The sequence below is a fragment of the Hylobates moloch genome, unplaced genomic scaffold (assembly GCF_009828535.3).
Source record: "Hylobates moloch isolate HMO894 unplaced genomic scaffold, HMol_V3 SCAFFOLD_4, whole genome shotgun sequence".
NCBI lineage: Eukaryota > Metazoa > Chordata > Mammalia > Primates > Hylobatidae > Hylobates > Hylobates moloch.
The window spans coordinates 99,981,370-100,002,679 of NW_026652279.1; the positions used below are offsets into that span (position 1 = coordinate 99,981,370).

The 21,310-nt window shown below is 35.4% G+C and overlaps 1 protein-coding gene across 4 annotated transcripts in view; it reads left to right on the forward strand.

Annotated features, from left to right (window-relative positions):
* The window catches only part of LOC116467169 (zinc finger MYM-type protein 2), a 142,727-nt gene that overhangs the window by 100,158 nt on the left and 21,259 nt on the right, over window positions 1–21,310 (forward strand). For all 4 annotated transcript variants that reach the window (XM_058437786.1, XM_032150692.2, XM_032150693.2 and 1 more), the window contains 7 exons: window positions 6,452–6,617; window positions 7,300–7,334; window positions 13,632–13,761; window positions 14,513–14,628; window positions 16,140–16,311; window positions 17,935–18,060; window positions 19,491–19,585. In XM_058437786.1, coding sequence (XP_058293769.1) covers window positions 6,452–6,617; window positions 7,300–7,334; window positions 13,632–13,761; window positions 14,513–14,628; window positions 16,140–16,311; window positions 17,935–18,060; window positions 19,491–19,585 — 840 coding nt within the window. The remainder of the gene's footprint in view (window positions 1–6,451; window positions 6,618–7,299; window positions 7,335–13,631; window positions 13,762–14,512; window positions 14,629–16,139; window positions 16,312–17,934; window positions 18,061–19,490; window positions 19,586–21,310) is intronic.

The following is a 21,310-nucleotide window of genomic DNA, read 5'->3' on the forward strand; positions in this document are numbered from 1 at the left end:
ATACAAAAATTAGCCATGCATGGTGGTGCATGCCTGTAATCTCAGCTACTCGGGAGGCTGAGGCAGGAAAATCACTTGAACCCGGGAGGCGGAGGTTGCAGTGAGGTGAGATGGCGCCACCACTCCAGCCCGGGAGACGGAGCAAGACTCTGTGTCAAAAAAAAAAAAAAAAAAAGCATGTGAAGACAGACATTATCATGACTTCAAATTTGTTAAGGCCTCTAAAGAAACATGAAATAGTTGAATATGGAGAACAGTATTTAGTTTACTTTATCAAGGTATTGGTATTAAAATGATGCTACTAGGAGAATTGCAGGAGTTCTGGTGCAGTTATTTAATATCTGCAATTCACCATGTTAACTAGCATATTGTAAATAAAAAAAGGAAGATGCTTTCCAAGTTAAGAGCTGTAAAGTAATTCCCAAGTTGTTAAGAGCTGTGAAGTAATTGAGACTAAGAGTTTTGATGTACTAAAAAAAGTTACTTCATTACTTTACTGTTGCTTCTATATGATGTAAACTTTAAAAATTAAGGCTCAAATTTTAGAAATACACAGAGGACAAACATACACTCTAAAACGTGTTTCTTTTAGTCTAAACAAATGTTTTGTTTATAGATATTAGTGTTTTTGAGAAATCACTCAGAAAATGTTACTTCATTGCCTTGCAATGCTTGATGTTAGTTTAGCACATACAAGTACACTTTTATACTCATTGTTTAGGAGGTTTTATTTTTAAAAATTTCTTTTGGATAATCTCAAAACAATAAAGGCATTTAGTAAGTACAAATTTGGAAATCCCATTTTATTTTTATATCTATTTTCATTGTTTATCTTATTGTTTGAGACAGAAATTGTTACCATGTGATGATGACTTCCCTGTCATTTTACTGTACAAATATCTGCCTAATTGTAAAATTATGAATATAAAATTTTAATATTGTATAATAATCTTTCTTGGAGGATTTTTTTGTTGTTGTTCACAGCACATACTGAATGTATTTCTTTGTTCGGCTTCTTTCTTTGAATGAATGATCTCCTAGCTTTAAAAAATATTACTGGGGCTGGGCGCAGTGGCTTATGCTTGTAATCCCAGCACTTTGGGAGTATGAGGTGGGAGAATCACTTGAGGCAAGAAGTTCAAGACCAGCCTGGGGAACATAGAACCCATCTCTGCAAAAAAAAAAATTAAAAATTAGCCAGGTGTGATTTCATGCCCCTATAGTCCCAGATACTCAGCAGGCTGAGGCAAGAGAATTGCTTGAGCCCAGGAGTTCGATGCTGTGGTGAGCTATGATTACACCACTGCACTTAAGCCTGGGTGACAGAGCAAGACCCTGTCTCAAAAAGAAAAAAAAAATTACTGAGAGCGGTGGCTCACATCTTTAATCTCAGCCCTTTGGGAGGCTGAGATGAGAGGGTTGTTTGAAGTTGGGAGTTCTAGTCCAACCTGGGCAATATAGCGAGACCCCATCTCTACAAAAAGTAAAAATAAAAAAAATTAACCAGGCATGGTGGTGCATGCCCATAGTCCTGGCTCCTTGGGAGACTGAAGTGGAAGGATCACTTGAGTTCAGGTTTTTGAGGTGACAGTGAGCTCTGATCACACCACTGCACTCTGGCCTGGGAGACACAGTAAGACTTTGTCTCTAAATTAAAAAAAAAAAAAATATATATATATATATATAGAGAGAGAGAGAGAGAGAGAGAGAGAGAAGTTTGGGATTTGTTTCCCCTTTTTTTGGGAAGCAAAGGTATGTTCTTTGGCAAAAGATCATGTTATTGTAGATGTCATGTGTTCCACCTTGCTACTTATTTTAATAGATAGTTATTTCTGTTTTCATTTATGCGGAATTTAGTGATGAGGATTTAATGAAGCAGTGCATTTCAGAATATACAAGAAATACTTTAGTCAAATACCAGGTTACAATCATCTAGTTATGTTTAATGTCAGTATTCTGTACCTTAAATACATTATATATTCCTGCCTTATTTTAAACAGATCTTTGTATAATATACATAATAGCTTATTATATATTATACTAATCTGAGGAGTAAAGGTAAGAATATTTTTGTTACATGGTAGAAATTTATAAAGCAAGTAACAATGCTGATTTTTCTATACAATCAATATGCAACACAATCTTTGAAGTGTGAAGAGTTGTCTCTCTTCATTCAACTTTGGTTTTTCTGCCTGCAGCCATTATTGTAATCAAATAGTAACTTTATTCTCTGTGCCTTCTACTTGAGTCAGACTGTATTTTCTTATAACCCCCATGCATCCCTTCTATTCACTGTTGCCATGATATCGTCTTGAAAATGTGATAAACTAATTATGGGATCCCCCCTTTTATGGTTTATCTTTTTTAATTTAAATACTCACAAGTTTATATATTAGTACATTAAAACCTATGACCCTTACAAATCATTCTGGCTTATCAGAAAAATAAGCTTCAAGGCAAAGGAAAAAAAAGTGCTTCATCACAGAAACTTAATCAACAGCTAGCCAATCTGGCTGTTATTTCGTGTTTAGCCATGAACATTTCTTAAATGGTAGTACACACACATTGTATTTTTACCTTCTCTTATCTTTGCGCTTTAGATTGAGAGACAACTACCTATAGTATAAATAACTTCTACATTTTTATTTATTTAAATTTGGTTTTATGCTTTAAAAATTGTTTTACTTGACAAGACACTGAATGAGCTGTGTTTTCTGGTCTATATCATGGTTTGCTTCTAGATTTAAAATAGAGATTTATTAAATTCTGTCTCTTCTAAATTGGAATAAGAAATCTGTGACATCATGCAACCAAAAAATGCTGAAAATAAAACTAACATATTTTTCTTCTCCCAGATACCTTTTTAGAAAGAAGTAGATTTTACTTTTCCTCAAGTAAATGTTTCCAGGCATAATGAAAAACCAGATAGTTCTTTTGATCTGTGTAAGTTTAAAAGTTTTTAAGAAAAAGAATTTAGTATTGTAATGCAATAATAGCTAGAAGGTGTTTGATAAATTGGTAGAGATAATATTTCAAAAGGTCCACTGTTTCCCAAGAGTATGTCTATTAAGACCTAAGCTTTTCTTAAACTGTATTATTTGCGATTGCACAGTTTTTTAACACAGGCTTTGATTTGTTTTCCAAACAAGTAGCGAATGGTGGCAATATTAAATTCTTAATACAAATGCCCTCTAATAGTCTTAACAGTATGATTTATGGGCTTTAAATTAATAATATTAGACTTGTATAATTTTTCTTTATAAACAGCTATATCCATTTTTTAAAATTGTTTTTGAAATTATTTTTAGGAAAAGAATATTTAATATTCGAATATTGCCTTAAATATATATTTTTGGTCACCGGAGAATTCCTATGCTTTGCATAGTACCCAATCACCTTTTATCACTGCATTCTTTTTAAAAAAAAAATTTGTAGCGATTCACTCCATTGAGCTCAGAAAGCTGTATTGAGAAGTCATAAAGGATTTCTGTTTAAAATGTCTGTAAAATACCCCTATCTTTTTCGTATTCATGGTTCTCCCCTGGAAAATTAGGTTTGTTTGGTGAAATAGGGAACAAATGGATAGGAAAGTTTAAAAAGATATCAACCAAAAATGAAAAATTGAAACTATCCAAGACATGAAAGGGACTGGGTCAGGATAGGCTGAATGACCTTTTGCCAGTTATTGCAAATGAAATTTCTGTTTAGCTGATAGGTTGGATTAAGGTTTTTGAATCAGAGTTTAGTACCTGGCTGTTACTTAGATTTGTTTGAACCTGTGACTTTTTTTTTCCCCTCCCCCTTAGTTTGCTATCCTTGATTTCACAATGACAAGAAAACCACAAAATAGATGATGCAGTATTCTTAAAACCAGAGACTTATGTCCCATTTATTTCATTTTTTATGATGTCTTAATAGTTCTTTTTTGCAAATGGCTAGGGAGTGCAGCTTAGAGTGGAGTTGTGTTGGTGTTGGTAAGGAATGATGGTCATTAATGATCTTTTTAAATTGACCATCATATTTATTTTAGCTGAATTCCAAACACTTTACTAGGAGTTTGCATGAGTGGATGTAAAAGAAATAAAAGTTCACAACCTCCAAAATTTTGATTATGGCATTAAACTTGGAATTACTAGTATTGAGTTCTCACTTAGTGTTTTTTTTCAGGCTGAAAAAATACATGCCTATTTTGTTTACATTTGTAAATTGGTATTAATCTTGCCCCTTTTTTCTTTGGGTAGAGGGAAATTATCTAAATTTGTTTTTAACCTTTAGAAAAAGAAGGGAGCTTCAAATATTGATTCTATAAAAACCAAGTGTCTAATTGTAGAACGATGAAGTGATTCCATTGTTCAAATTCTCGAAGTGGAATGTGTTTGATTTTGTGCCCTTTACCTTCCACATTATTGTATAAATGGAAATACTACTACTAAGAGTCAGCATAGTACATGTAATGATTTGAATTAATACAGATTTCTGTTTTAAATGTTAAATTGAGAATCTTCTTGTAGCATTTTATTTGTATTGTGTTAGGATATTTATTCTCTACTCATTTATAGTAACTCATTTTGTCTTTATTGCTTACTGTACAGGATAAAGCCTAGGTTTTGACTTGGTTGTCTGCCTTTTGAATCCTATCTCTGCATTTTTAGTATTTGACCTTAGTCAAGTCATTTAATCTTTTTAGACCTTAGTTTGCAGTACCCATTTTGCAGGGCTGTTGTGAAGATTTATAGAGAGTAGATGCAATGGGTTTGGCTTTTATTTCAGGTTCTCAGTGAACAAGGTAGTCAGGCTGTAACTCTACTTATGGTTCCTGCACTGTTCAGAATCAGTGAATAAAGTATTAAGCTTCCATTTCCTTCCTTTATGCTTTGTCTTTTCTTTGAGCATAAATTATAAAAAGGGAAAAAGAAACTGAAAGAAAGAAAAGAAACCCTGGAACAATTCTATGGTTATTTCGAAGAACAGTCTCGCTGGTGAGAATTTAACAAAGGGACTTTTTTATTCTTGAGTGAAAATGTGATCTTGGTTGATATTAAGTGCTATTGTTACTGAGATAATCACATAATACCATCAGCAGTATAAAATTTGGATTCACAAGTTTTTGGACAAGAGTTGTGATATTGCATCACTTAGTAGTCATAATTTATACTATAAATCTTCATTTAACATTTATTCAGCAGGAGAAATACCTGACCTGGAGAAAAAAAAAGAGCCTGTGTTCTAACCTTGGGGTATGTTTGTTATGTAAGACCTGTTTGTCAACACAGTCATTTGTTAATATTCCTGACCAGGAATTTTGACATGGCATTTGTAGAATTCCTCTTGGAATATAATGTGAGAAATTTCAAAATCCACAGCATAAAACTCTAGATTAGAGTAATAAAGGAAAAGCCATAGCCACAATTACTATGAACTGCAAAATACTTAACAGTTATTACTTTATCAGAATTTCTAAGCTGTTAAGCCAAAGGGTAATTGAAAAAAATAATAGTAGTTCATTTCTAGAACAGAAACTTAAATTATGAAAAGAACTGTTTTTGAAATTATATCGTTTTTCCGTATTTGAAGATATATCATTTATATTTTCGTTACACTCATTGGTCAAGACGTTAAGAAATAGTGAAAATGGGCAAAATCTAGGGAAATTAGGATCTCTAAAAAACTAAAATCTGTCTCAAGATTATTGATTCACCAAAATAAAGTACATTCCATGAATTTTAATTTGTTTTTCTTGTATCGTTTTTTTGGTATTGCAAGTTAAGTTGTGGACCCATTGGGCCGATTGTTTTCCTAGATGTAGGTCAAATTGCTTGTCTTATAGATATTACTGGTTTTCAGAACATTTAAACATTGAGTGTTTTAAAACATAACTCAAAGTTCTTGTTAAAATTAAATGAATGTATTTATTAAAGTTTTTCAAATTTATATTAAACTGTTGAGAAACTGAAATATTTCAAGTTAACATCCATAAATTTCCCATCATAAGAGCTTGCTTCAAAATTACCTTTGTCTTGTACAGCTAACCTGGGAAATCCGTTCATTACTCGTAAATGTTCAGTGTAATGATTGTAGGAGACGATTCTATCAGTATATTATATGGCCCTCAAAATTATTTTAAAACATTAAAATACATTGATTTGGTCTACTATCTAAATATATCTAAATATATATATAACTAAATATATATTTAGTTATCCTACCTTTGTGATGCTGGTCTTTGACTTCTGGTAAGTATAGGATGGGACTTTGTCAATTGAGAAATTGCTTCTTTTTTTTTTCCACTTTTACTTATTGTAGATTTTACTGTTTACAAATGATTTATATTATAGTTCTATTTTTTCTTTATCAGTCACGGTTTTATCACATTTGGCAATAATCACTGATAAACTTCTGGAAATCTTCAAAAATAATTTGCAATGTCTGAAACCTTCCTTTTTAAATTAAGGCTGCAAGGTGTGACTGTTGTAAATCTCAAGGAACTCTTAAAGAGCGAGTTCAGTGGCGTGGGGAAATGAAACATTTCTGTGATCAACATTGCTTACTGCGTTTCTACTGTCAACAAAATGAGCCCAACATGACAACTCAGAAAGGACCTGAAAACTTACATTATGGTATGTAATAATTTAGGTGATAACTTGAAATCCCTGTAGATCAGTCTTTATGTAGTTTTGAATCCAAAGCACTGATAATGAATAGTTGATTTTGGAGATAGCTTTAACAGCAACTTAAATTCCGTAGATTCTCTGGGTCGAAGTACCCTTGTGTGTTGTTTTTATAAATGTATTGCTTTTTGTTTTATTGTCTTTTTGAAATTTAATGCTAATTGAGAAAACAAGGCGTAGTTGATAGGAGAAGCTAAACAGCGCTATAACACAAATTTTAAAAAGAATAGACATCTCCCTATCATGTGTCATCTGCAATTTTAAATGAAAATTATTTTTAGCAAATCATATTGCTAGGGAGTCGGCTGGGAGGAAGAACAAAAACCCTTTAGAAGCTGTAATTTTTTTTAAAAAATATATATCATTTAAGATATAAATTTAAGAATATATAATAGTATTTCCCCAAAAGCAGTGTATACTTTCAGAGGGGACAAAAGGAGAAAAGGATTAATTTCATTTATTTACCTGTATATTTCTATACTTAACACAAATTTGAAATTCTTTCCTTAAAATAGTCTAAAATATTTTCTTTAGTCACATTTTAAATTTGTGAAATTTAATGAGAAATAGGGATTTAGAAAATTGTGAAGAGTATTTGTCTTTCTTATTTTAAATTTTTTGTGTTTTTTAGATCAGAGTTGTCAGACGTCTCGAACCAAAATGACAGTAAGTATTGGTCAAATGGAGTGCAAAATTGTGATTTTTATAATATGGGATAAAAAATAATTAGGCCAATTTAATGTGATCATAATAGTAATTTTTTTTTGTTTTTTTTTTTTGCTTTACTGAGACGGTGGAGTATTCAGCTGAATTGTATTAATACCAGAGACTGTCATGCATGCTAAAGAATATAAAGGAGAATTAATTATAGCTGCTACTCACAATGGGGTGATAGACATAAGTGATATTTGAGTTGACGGATGTTTCCATAATACATGCATCTTTAAAACAGTGGCATTAGTATGTTTGAAATTAAGACAATGGCAATAGTATGTTTGAAATGTCTGTATTTGTTCTGAAAGATACGAATAAGCTGACTGTAAACAGTTGAGTAGAAGATTGCCAGATAGGCATGAAAAGTAGGAGAATAATAAAGTGCTAAGCACATGTGTATTTGGCAGAACTACTTACTAGAGCCAAGCTTGAAGGGGATCTTTGGTGGAATAATGGAAAATGAGGCTGAAGGAATAGGCTGAGGCAGATTATTAATGGCTTTATGCATTTATTTTTCAAGTAGAGATCTGAAGATATATGTTGGTGGCTAGAATTTTTTGAGTTAAAAAATTTGGGAAATACACAATGTGTCCTGGATTTTTTTTCCTCCAATTTATTTTTGTTTTGGTGTAATACATCAACTTCTACTTTTGTTAACATTTTAAGAGTTTTATAGGTTGAAAGTGGCCATTGATGTTACTAATGACTACTAAAGATAAGAGGCAGTGCTTTTGCCACTGCCTGGCCTTGGCATGCTGCATCTTACAGCAGTCACCAGTGGTGGATCCTGGTATTTCTGGCATCCTTATCCGAGGGAAGCTCTTTAGGAGTCATTTATTGGCAATAAAGTCTCTGGGCTAGTTCTTGTTGTGTTACAAAAGAACAGATTAGTGGTTCCTAGCTCTGACTACTCATTAGAATCACCTGGCAAATTTTCAAAACCTTCCAGTACCTGGGCTCCAACCCAAAAATTCTGTATTTTAAAAAAGTTCTGGCTGGGCGCGATGGCTCACACCTGTAATCCCTGCAACAAGGCGGGTGGATCACCTGAGGTCAGAAGTTCGAGACCAGCCTGGCCAACATGATGAATCTCCATCTCTACTAAAAATACAAAAAATTAGCCGGGCGTGGTGGTGGGCACCTGTAATCCCAGCTACTCAGGAGGCTGAGGCAGGAGAATCACTTGAACCCAGGAGGCAGAGGTTGCAGTGAGCCAAGATCGCGCCACTGCACTCCAGCCTGGGTAATAAGAGTGAAACTCCATCTCCATTAAAAAAAAAAAAAAAAAAAAAAGTTCTTCAGGATTCTAATATGTAACCAGACATGAGAATCACTGATATAGATGAAAATTGGTATTTTTACATTTATTCTGTTCAGTGTTTGTTTTTGATTTTAATAGTTGGACAGAATCCTGGAAAAGAATACTTTTTCCATACCCCCCCCTTATGGAAATAACATTTTAAAATCAGATAATTTGGAAGTACGTAAAGTATTCACTTGAATTATCTGATTTTAATACCAGACACTTTTATCCATGCTGAGGGTATGAAAGATGACTACTTCCTATTTTATATTTATAAGGCAACTCATCAACCTTGTTTCAAAGGTGTGTGCTTTTGACCAGAAACCCTTTCTATTAGCACGATATTAAATATTTTTCTCCTCCTACAGCACTTGAACCAAACTATATGACAGAGGGATAGAGGGAGCATTATTAATAGGGAAGGATAAGTAAGGCTGCCATTGCAGCTGTTGCCTTTTGTCATATAAAGTCCTCTCCCATCTTTTCTTCGTAAGCTTTTGGAATCTTCTAATGCTCCACCCATAAACTTCAAAGGATAGGAGCTTAGCTGTATAATTTTGGGCAAGTTACTTCACTGTTCTTTGTGTGAGTTTCTTTATTTGTAAAATCAAGAGGAATATAGTACCTACCTCATGATGAATACTAAACGTGGTGTAGCTGTTTTGTTCCAGACTTCATAGAGGCAATATGTATAGTAAAGAACATAAACTTTGACATAAGATGAGTCTTACTTGAATCCTGATTTCAGAACTTCTAGCTCAGTGCCTCTTGCCAGGTTATATCACTTCTGAGCCTCAGTTTCCTCCTATGTAAAATGGGAGTGATAAAAAGTCCTACCTTTTGTGGTGTTAGGAGTATGCAATAAGATTTGGTGCTTTTCATAGTCCCTGGCATCTAGCAAATACTCAACAGATGGTGGCTTTTGTCATTATAATTTTTATTCTTTTGGGTCCTACTTCAGCATACACAAATAACTGTGGATCCTGCCTATTGACTAAAAAAGTAAAAAACGTTCTAAAAAACAAGTTTGGTTCAAGTGTAGATTTTCACCAAGTGGCATAGTTAATTGACAAATTAGTATTTGTAGAATGGCAAGAAGTGCAACACTGAGCAATCCCAGGACATCTATGACTTTAGATCCTCTCTTCTGGGATTCCAGTTAAGACCAAACTTTCCTAATGCCTGGTATGTAACAGATACTGTTTGCTAAGTTATTCTTTCCATTGTACAGTGGTGGAAATTGAGGCATAAGAGATTGGGTGACTTGCCTGACGTCACACAGCAGTAGCTTTAAGTATAGTTGACCCTTGAACAACCTGGATTTGAACTGCATTTGTCTACTTCCACATGGGTTTTTTTTTTTTTTTTTTTTCCAACCAAACTTGGATGGAAAATAAAGGATTTGCAGGATGTGAGTTTGAGGGCATACTTTTCATATGGGTGAGTTCTATAAAGGCTGACTGTGGGAGTTGTGTATGCAGATTCTGGTATGAGGAGTAGGGGTAGGGGCATTGGTGGATGGTGGTGGTCCTAGAACCAATCCTCCACATATACTGAGAGATAATTGTGCAGTCAGTCCTCATTCATGAATTTCAAATTTGCCTACCCACCAAAATTTATTTGTAACCCATTAATAAATACTTAAGATGCTTTCACAGGCATTTGCAGATGTGCAGAGTGGTGAAAAATTTGAGTTACCCAATGTGCATGTTCCCAGTTGAAGTAGAACAAAGCAATGCTGTGCCTTTTTGTTTCAGCTCTCATACTGTAAACAAGTGTCCTTTTCTTAGTCTAAAATTAGTGTCAGGGTGTTTTGTTTTTGTTGTTTGCATTTTTGTGTTTTTTGTTGATGATTTTTGTCGTTTAGAAGGGCCAGCAAGTGTGGTGTTGAAGTGCTGTCTAGTGTCACTAAGAGCAAGAAAGCTCTGATGTACCTTATGGAGAAAATACTGTTAGAAAAGTTTCATTTAGGCATGAAGTTACAAGTTCAGTATTAATGAATCAACATTATCATACATCTAGAAAAAGGAAGAGGAAATTTGCCAGTCTACCCGAGTGCTATAGTAACATCTCTAGTTTGTGATACAGCTAAGGAAAAGATAGAATAATGACTAAACTTACGGATTCATGAGATTATGACCAGTTTTTTGTTTTTTGTTTTTAAAGCATACTGAACAGCTTTCAGCTCACAACAGGTTAATCGGGGTTAGGGAAATGTTAAACCCTTCTTGGCTATGTGAGAGCTAGCTGGCTTACACATTTTAAGGCAATGTGGTATGAAAAATGTTAAACTTGAGGTGAGTTTTGCAGATCAAGATACTATGGAAGAATACCTACGAAGTGTTATACAGGGAAAAGGTTATATGGAAGAGCTAGTTTTCAACACTAATGGGACTGGCTTATTTTTACGAAGTCATTGGCATATGAACCTTTGAAATGCTCTTGGCCTTAATTCATCCAAAGAGTGTGCAAGCTTATTATTGTATACCAATGCCAAGGACACCTTTAAATGCAAACTCTTAATGATACACACAGCTCAAAATTCTTGAGCACTTGCAGGGAAAAACCTGAAGCGTGTATCATTTCCATTGGAGGTAGGACAAAAAAGCATGGATGATGCCCAAAATATTCTGGGATTGGTTTCATTGCTTCATCCTAGAAGTTGAACACTATCTTCAGGGTGAAAACTTAGCCTTCAAAGTTTTATTACTGGATAATGCCCCAGTTCATTGCTATGAAGAACTTGAAAGTGCCCATCCCAATGTGCGAGTTCTTTTCGTGCCCCCAAATACCATGTTTCTTCTCCAGCCCCCCAGACAGGGCATTTTAAAGGCTTTCACGGTGCACCACATGAGGGAGCTTTGTAACAAGGCTTGTGAGGCTCTCGATGCCGACAAGGAAACCACCATGGATAGACTCCTGGAAGCAGTCACAATATGCATCTTCTTGATTATGGCGACACAACCTGGGGACAGTATAAAGCAGGCCATTGATAACTGTTGGGAAGATGTTTGATCAGACTGAAAAGGTGTTAAAGAAATTATAAAGAACAATGTTAAAAACATAATGTGCATCACACAGCAAATGAGCATACAAGGCTTTGGCAACATGAAGGAAGGTGGTATCAGAATGGAATTCTGTCTTGGGAAAAATTGTCAATAAAACAGAAAAATGTGGCCCTATGCTTGAGCACAGTCTCAATTTTAAGCGCTACTGAGAACATGCCTTGAGATGCTTAAAGGATCTGAGGTTAAAAGCTAAGCTGCCAAGGCTGACACAATTTTTGGAGCCAGTTTGGGTAAGAAAATCACTGACACTGTCAACAAGGCACAAGAGCCAGTTCTACAACCTCGGTTTTCATGGGGCACATCAAGGTTGAGAGGTCGGACCACACAGTGCAGCACCTCATCACACATTCTGCAGCTCCATCCACAGTGAAATTTTATTAATGTTTGTTTTGTTTTTGCTTTGTGCGTGAGACAAAGTCTAACTCTGTCATCTAGGCTAGAGTGCAGTGGCATGATCTTGGCTCATTGCAACCTCTGCCTCCCAGGGTCAAGTGATTCTCCTGCCTCAGCCTCTAGAGTAGCTGGGACTAGAGGTGGGCGCCACAATGTCCGGCTAATTTTTTATTTATTTATTTATTTATTTATTTTTATTTTTATTTACTTATTTATTTATTTTTTGTATTTTTAGTAGCGATGGAGTTTCACCATGTTGGCCAGGCTGGTCTCAAACTCCTGACCTTAGGTGATCCGCCTGTCCCGGCCTCCCAAAGTTCTGGGATTACACATGTGAGCCAATGCACCCGGCCAGCTTTTGTAAAACTTTGCTTAATTTTTGTTTAATATTTTTTAGGATTTTATTTGCATAAAGGTACAGTAAACAGTATGTGCTTACAGTGTTGTTTATGTGATTACTGTACAATATGTGTGGAGTACTGTACAGTGTGCATGTGCTGTGTGAGTGCTATACCGTATGCGTGTGCTGTATTATATCTACTGCGTTTGAGTTGATCTCAGTACAGTAGTGTATTACACAAATATTCTCTAATGAAATATTATCATAAAAAAATACTGTATGAAGTATCTTTAACAAAATTATGTATTGATCAGTTGCTGAAAACATTGCGACCAGAGGCTCACAGGAACCTCATCTTGTATGTCCCATTGCAGCAGCGGTTCAGTAGTCATTGTTTGGGGCAACTGTGTAGAACACAACTATTCCGAATTATGTACCTACATTTTCTCCGTATCAATAGATAATGTGGAGAGTACCTTATTTTTACTCCCTTATGCTCATATCTTCCACTTATTTCAGATTTTATTTATGTGGAGTTTTGTTTTGTTTGCAATGCAAATAATGCTACAGTGAACTTAGTGTGAAATATCTGAGAGACTGCATCTGTAGAATAGGTTTCAGAAATTGCCATTGCTGGGCCACAGGAAATATACAACTTAAAGTTTGAGGATATCTTTGGTAATTGTTTTCATTTTTCTTTTCAAATTTATAATCATATTTAAAGCCATTTATCCAGCAGAGGGAGCTAGAGTATCAGAGAGCCATAATAACTGTTAGATCTTCTTTTTCTGAAATAAATTTAAAAGTGCCCAAGTATTTTCGTAGTTCAGGTTTGCAACCTTGATTTTGTACTTAAAAGTTGGATTGTCTTTTTATATTTTTCTAAAATCATTCTGATGGTATCCTTTGAAGGTGATATAAATCTATAGAATGAATAATTGCTACCACTTTGCTAGTAGTTAGGATAGATTCATATTGATCCTTATGGGTTAAGAGTATGGTGAACGTAGTGATAATAGCATAATTTGGTTATCCTCTTCTGCTTTTGTGTGTTCCCTTCTTAGGACTGAAAATCCTTCATTGACACCAGGAAGTATTGAAAATTAGACGTAAAAATAAAAATGTTTCTCTTTGCTTCTCCATAGGGTTCAGCACCACCCCCTTCTCCAACACCTAACAAAGAGATGAAGAACAAAGCAGTTCTTTGCAAACCTTTAACAATGACAAAAGCTACTTACTGTAAACCTCACATGCAGACCAAATCTTGTCAGACAGGTAACTTAGGACAATGTGACTTACATACTTCCCCATACCTTCATCTCACCTAATGAAATACATGCTTTTCTTGAACGACACCTCCAGGATAGATTCATTTGGTCAATTTGTCATTTTCTGTTGATTTTGCTTACCTAATTTTAGATATTACCTGGAGAATACAGCATCTCTTTTTAAATCATTATGATCAATCTCTGATAAAGGCATAGAATACAAATTATGTCAAAAGTGAAAAAATACTATCTCGAAAATTTCCTTGGGGATAGGACTACTAAAATTAAAATGCTTCCTCTGAGAAAATCATCTCTTTGCATGTGGTTTGTAATGGTAACAGTTCTGTTTCCTTCCTGTCAGAATGAGATGAAATTACTCAAATATGTATTTTTTATCAAATTTACAGTGTTATCTGTGTATTCTAATTATTTGATTAAATAAGCCTTTGGGGAGGTTGTTGAGGAGAGTATGGTAGTGTATCTGGAACTACATAGTGTTTTTAAAGGATGTTTTCTTTCTTAAAAAAAAAAAAATCCCTAAATTCTATTTGTATTTTCTGTAAGTTAGAACAGCTGCTGCTTTCTTTTTTGTCCTGTTCTTTTTAAGTTACCTAACTTGTAAAAACTGGGAATTTAAAAAAAAAAAAAAAAAAGGTACTGAGGTAGTTAAATTTTTCTTTATCAAATTATTTTAACATTGAGCACCTGTATATAAGTGTTAGTTAACATTGCTCCTTAAATATGTTTTGTGTTTTTAGATGATACTTGGAAGACAGAATATGTTCCAGTGCCTATCCCTGTGCCTGTGTATATCCCAGTTCCTATGCACATGTACAGTCAGAATATTCCTGTTCCTACTACAGTTCCTGTTCCTGTAAGTCACATTTTAAGTTCCTTCTCATTTTGAGATTTAGCAGGCACAGTTGGGAAAACAGTGTACAGTTGACCCTTGAACAACAAGAGTTTGAACTCCATGCATCCACATACATGGATTTTTTTTTTTTTTTTTTTCAATAAATATGGGTGGCCCTCTATATTGGCAGTTTCCACAACCGTGACCAAACACAAACTGAAAATACAGTATTCTGCCTGTAATCTCAGCACTTTGGGAGGCTAAGGTAGGCATATCTTCAGCCCAGGAGTTCAAGACCAGCCTGGGCAACATGGTGACACCCTGTCTCTACTAAAAATATAAAAATTAGCCAGGCACAGCGGCATATACCTGTAGTCCCAGCTACTTGGGAGGCTGAGGTAGGAAGATTGCTTGAGCTTGGGAGATGGAGGCTGCAATGAGCCATGATTGCACCACTGCACTGCAGCCTGGGCTACAGAGCAAGTCCTTGTCTCAAAAAAAATTAAAAAAAAATTATTTGAGGATGTGAAATCTGTGTAGAAGGCTGACTGTAGGGGTGTGGGACTTGAGTATGCATAGACTTTGGTGTCCATCCACAGGTGGTCCTGGAACCAATCCCCTAGAATACTGAGGATAACTCTAGTTGCAGTTATTAGTTTAATGAGGCTAATAAAACCATCTTTACCTTTCTTCAACAGTGAACTTGGTTGAATCTCTGTTGTCACGATTGATCACTTTGTGTATAGTATGTATATGTTCATCCTCAAGAGTGACATTTCACAGATGTCTGCACCTGCTCTATGCATATTAAGTTTTATATTTGGGTTCATTTTCAAAAGGAATATTTGTGGGCCGTGTGCCCACAAATACAGTGCTCACGCCTGTAATCCCAGCACTGTGGGAGGCCGACATGGGCAGATCACCTGAGGTCAGGAGTTCAAGACCAGCCTGGCCAACATGGTGAAACCCCGTCTCTACTAAAAATACAAAATTAGTCAGGCGTGGTGGCGCATGCCTATAATCCCAGCTACTGAGGAGGCTGAGGCAGGAGAATCGCTTGAACCCGGGAGGCGGAGATTGCAGTGAACTGAGATAGCACCATTGCACTCCAGCCTGGGCAACAAGAGCGAAATTCCATCTCAAAAAAAAAAAAAAAAAAAAAGAAAGAAAAAGAAATATTTGTGAAACCATAAGGTTTAGAACTGAAACATAGAATTTCATATAAAATATTATTTTATCCCAAATCACTTGCAGTACTTAGAAGAACACTGTGTCTGGGCTTGGCTATTATAGTCCCCTGGGGGACAGAAATACTTCAAAAATTCTTTTTCTTTAATTTGAATTCCAAAAAGTAGATGCTTGTATTCTAGGCTTTCTTGTCACAGTTAACATCTTAGTTTTGTATGTGTTCTTTTCAAAGCTTTTATCCAGTGTGATATTACAAAGTAGATCATGTGTCAGAGTAGTTTTTAATTTGGAAAAATACCTTTTAATGTTTAGTAAACCTAACTCGAAATGATTTGGTTAATTAGGTGCCAGTTCCTGTTTTTCTGCCTGCTCCATTGGACAGCAGTGAGAAGATTCCTGCAGCAATTGAGGAGCTAAAAAGCAAGGTTTCTTCAGATCCTCTTGATACAGAGTTGCTTACAATGACGGATATGATGAGTGAAGACGAGGGGAAAACAGAGACTACCAACATCAACAGTGAGCTACACTAAATTATACCTTGCAAATAAGTGTTACCATTGGTTATTTATAAGTATTGTTACAGTACTTTCCAGGGCATATCATTTTGTTTCAACTTATGTGGGGGTGAGGAAAGCATTGTAACAAAAATTATTTTATATTAAGAGATCTACACTATATTTAGCCAGGTGCCCTCAGACAGATATCCGAAGCAGGAGTTTGGTCTTTGGTCTCTGTTTTAAGCAGGATTTGACTTGTAAAATCAACTCAAAATTATTCTTGTTAATGGAGTAGCGCAGATGCAAAACTATAATAACTTGTAGTAGACTCTAATAATGATCAAAACTCTTATTTTGTAATAGTTATCCCTAGTTTGTTTGTTTGTTTGTTTTGAGATGGACTCTTGCTCTGTTGCCCAGGGTGGAGTGGAGTGCAGTAGCATGATCCCGGCTCACTGAGATCTCTGCCTCCTGGGTTCAAGCTATGCTTCTGCCTCAGCCCCCTGAGTAGCTGGAATTACAGGCACGTGCCACCACCCCAGCCAATTTTTGTGTTTTTAGTAGAGACAGGGCTTCACCATGTTGGCCAGGCTGATCTCAAACTCCTGACCTCAGGTGATCCGCCTGCCTCCCAAAGTGCTGGTATTACAGGTGTGAGCTACCACACCCAGCCCCTAGTTTTCTTTTATTGCTTATACTAATAAAATAATTTGCATTATCTAAACCAGAGTTTCTCTTAACCTCTGTTAGGGCAGTGCTTGTGCTACATGGTGTAACATGATGAGTGTGTTGTGGATGGTTCTAAGTCACTTAGAATATTTATTTTCCACCCTTAACCCTCTCTTGATACCCAGAGTCCTATTTCAACCTTGAGCTAATTCTTACCCTTACCCTAGAGGACAATCAAAATACTATAATTTTCTCTGGATTTAATAATGAGACAGTGTTTTTGAAGCACTGTGGTAAGGAGTTGTGAAATTAATTTAGTGGGTTGCAACCAGTGTTTTTGTTTAAGAAAAGAAAAAACTAAGTGGAACGGGGTAAAAAAAATGACAATGTGAATCCCTCATAGAAAAGGGTAAGTACTATTTTGTGAAACCAGTGTGTATACAGATGTCTTTCTGTTCCCCACCATCACCTTGCAGTATGTGCTGGATAAAAGGCATTTCTTACCATGATTACAACACGAAAACACTTGAAAACAACTGATCGAACTATTAAAAGGCAGTTGTTAATAAGCATATATTGAACGATTTGAGAAACCTAGGTCAAAATTCAAAGAGTATTGGAAACTACAGTCGTCTACCCTCATTAGTTTATTTTTGACAAAAAGTTGCTTTTAGAAATACTTTACTTGTTGAAGTTGTTTTACTATCAAAGCATACCTATTAGCTTTTGAAGGGAGTCTTCCTGTAAAATTTATAGGATTAAAAGTTTTCATGTGCTTGTGACTAATTATAATTATGAGGTTTATAGTGGTTTACATTTTGAGATAGTTATAATATGCCCTTTTCTTTTGTGACATTATACATATTTTTTTATATTGCATTTAAAATTAAAAGACTTGCTTTTGCCAGATTAAATGCAGATACCACTGGGGTTTTCTGTTTTGATTCCTAATGATAATATGGATTGATTTCAGGTGTAATTATTGAAACAGATATAATTGGCTCTGATCTTTTGAAGAACTCTGACCCAGAGACACAGTCCAGCATGCCTGATGTACCATATGAACCAGATTTGGATATCGAAATAGATTTTCCCAGAGGTACTCAAAACCTTTATGACTATGGAATTTAGTTATGGAGTCAACTGTGGTTATGATCATTTACCATTTGATGTTTGTGTCATTGCCTGTTAGCAGTGTTTATATTTTTTGTTCTTGTTGTTATTTTTTAAACTCACCTTAACAGTTAACTTCATATTTTGTTGTTTTTTTTTTTTTTAAAAACCCACCTTAACAGTTATTTCTAGAATGAGATCACTTGAGCCCAGGAGTTGAAGACCAGCCTGGGCAATGTAGTGAAACATGCCGTCTCTACTAAAAATATAAAAATTAGCCAGGTGTGGTGGTGCATGCCTGTAATCCCAGCTACTCAGGTGGCTGAGGCAGGAGGATTGCTTGAGCCCAGGAGGTAGAGGTTGCAGTGAGCCAAGATTGTGCTACTGCACTCCAGCTTGGGCGGCAGAGCGAGACCCTGTCTTAAAAAAAAAAAAAAAAAAAAAAAAACCTCTAGAAATAATTCATTATAGAAAGTTTAAAGAAGTGTTTGTGTCCTTTTTAATTTAAAAATATTGTTAGCGTCTGGGTGCGGTGGCTTATGCCTGTAATCCTAGCACTTTGGGAGGCCGAGGTGGGTGGATCACCTGAGGTCAGGAGTTTGAGACCAGCCTGGCGAACGTGGTGAAACCCCGTCTCTACTGAAAATACAAAAATTAGCTGGGCGTGGTGGCAGGCGCCTGTAATCCCAGCTACTTGGGAGGCTGAGGCAGAATTGCTTGAACCCGGGAGGTGGAGGTTGCAGTGAGCCAAGACTTCACCATTGCACTTCAACCTAGGCAACAAGAGCAAAACTCTGTCTCAAAAAAATATATATATATATACACATATAATATATATAAACATAATTGTATATATAATTTTATATAATATATATGTTTATATATTATATATAGTTTTTATGTATTTTATATATATGTATATATAGTTAGCTTTTTTTAAGATCCTTTGAAAACTAAGTTCACCTTCAAAGGAAAAATTATTTTCAGGTCTTTTGTAAAATAAGTGTGTCCATTTTTCATTATTTTCTTAATCCATGGATGGCTAATGAGCACACTGAGTAGAATGTAAAAATTAGTTTTTGGAAAAAACATTTAATAGATTGAATCAGATTTGTACCAAGACCATTTAGATCTTGTAATTGGATTTCAGACTATAATAATTTTTCTGGTATACATTTTCATGAAAATTCTGTGTTGATATTCATTTTATATATGTTTTTAGGAGTTTGAACAGGGTTTGTCAGAATTCACAAACCTTGATAGGTACAATGAATCATTTACTCCCCAGCCCAGCCCAGATTGTCCCCATGTACGAATGCTGGTTTACATCCTGTGGTTTGTTCTTTGTTGGCTGTGTTTATGTAACATAACCCTGTGCTATTTCATTTAAAATAAAAGTTCTGATTTGGTTGTCAGCTGCTGAGGAGCTTGATATGGAAAATGAATTTTTATTACCACCTGTTTTTGGCGAAGAATATGAGGAACAGCCCAGACCTCGATCTAAAAAAAAGGTACATTCACTTAATAGCCTATATAACAATATTTCTCTATAGGCAAACAAAGATACAGTGTTCTTTTAGTGTGTCTAAGGATATGGGAACATATTTTGTTTTCTAGGTTGGAAAATAATTTAAGAGCTAACCTATTTCTAAGTAATAAAAATATCTCAGATTTAGTTGATACCTCAACTAAACTGTCTTGATACAAGGTCAAAATAGAAAACAGTTGCTAAAGTAGTAAGTTCAATTCTTTGACAAAAATTTAGACTGTTTTCTAGGGAGCTGTTTTTTCCACGATTATTTCTGATGAGATTATCAGCGGGGTTGAAGTACACAGTTTATTATTTCTGGTCTCTTTTAGGCATACCAACATACATAGAAAGACATGCTGGACAGTTTGATCATTCAGGTAGACCAAATCTACATGCATTAACAAGTGTAATTGTTATAATATTCTGTCAACTTTCTGTGTTTCTGACTTCCAACATAAAGAAGGTTTTAAAAATACCGTAAGAAAGATAGCTTTCACAAATTGTCCCCAAAAGAAAGGAAAAAAAACCTGAAAAGGGAGAGAATACTTGCAGTAGAATGAAGGTGGACTTCTGCTTGACACCAAACACAACAGTTAACTCAAAATGAGCCATAGACCTAAATGTAAGAGCTAAAAATATAAAACTCTTAGAAAAAAACATAGGCCTAAATCTTAATGGCCTTATGTTAGGCAGTTTCTTAGGTAAGATACCAAAAGCACAGGGAAGAAGAGGAAAAATAAATAAATAAACTGGACTACATCAAAACTAAAAACTTTTGCATTGCAAACAATGCCATCAGGAAAGTGAAAAGGGGGCCAGGCACAGTGGCACCTGTAATCCCAGCACTTTGGAAGGCTGAGGCGGGAAGATTGGTGGAGCCCAAGAGTTTGAGACCAGCCTGGGCAACATAGTGAGACCTCTACAAAAACTAAAAAATAAAAACTAGCCAGGCATGGTGGCACATGCCTGCAGTCCCAGCTACCCGGGAGGAGGATCGAGGCTGCAGTGAGCTATGATCGTGCCACTGCACTCCAGCTTGGGCAACAGAGCAAGACCTCTCCTCAAAACAGAACTCCAGCATGGATACTTACTTACCTGGCAGGGGAGATACCGTGATTACAAAACTCTAGCATGGGTGACAGAGCAAGGCCCTGTCTTAAAAAAACAAAAATAAAACAATGAAGTAAAATAAAAAATGAAAAGTAGTTAAGTGTCATTCTTTTATAAGGTGGAGTTGTTGAAAAGTTCTTCAGTTTCTCTGTTACAGTAATATTTAGATTATTAGTTTATTAATTGTCTTATATTTATTTTCTCATCATTGGTGACTCTCACCACAGAATTTAATATGATTTTGTTGCACAAAGTGATTTATGTAGAAACATCACATTACCTGAAATATTAACTGACTGTTGTCAGATTCAGGAATACCAGTCAGTTCAAAGCAAATACCTGTATTTCACTTTTTCTTTTCCAATTTCATGACAGATTAAACGAATAACTATATTTTTATGACAGATTAAACAAATAACTATATTTGTAATTACAGATGACCCTTGTACAATGCAGTGGTTGGGCTCTGATCCCCCCTGCATAGTCACAAATTTGTGTATATCTTTTGACTCCCTAAAAAGTTAAGTACTAGTAGCCTACTCTTCACTGAGCCCCCCTGCACAGTCAAAAATTCATGTATTACTTTTGACTCCCT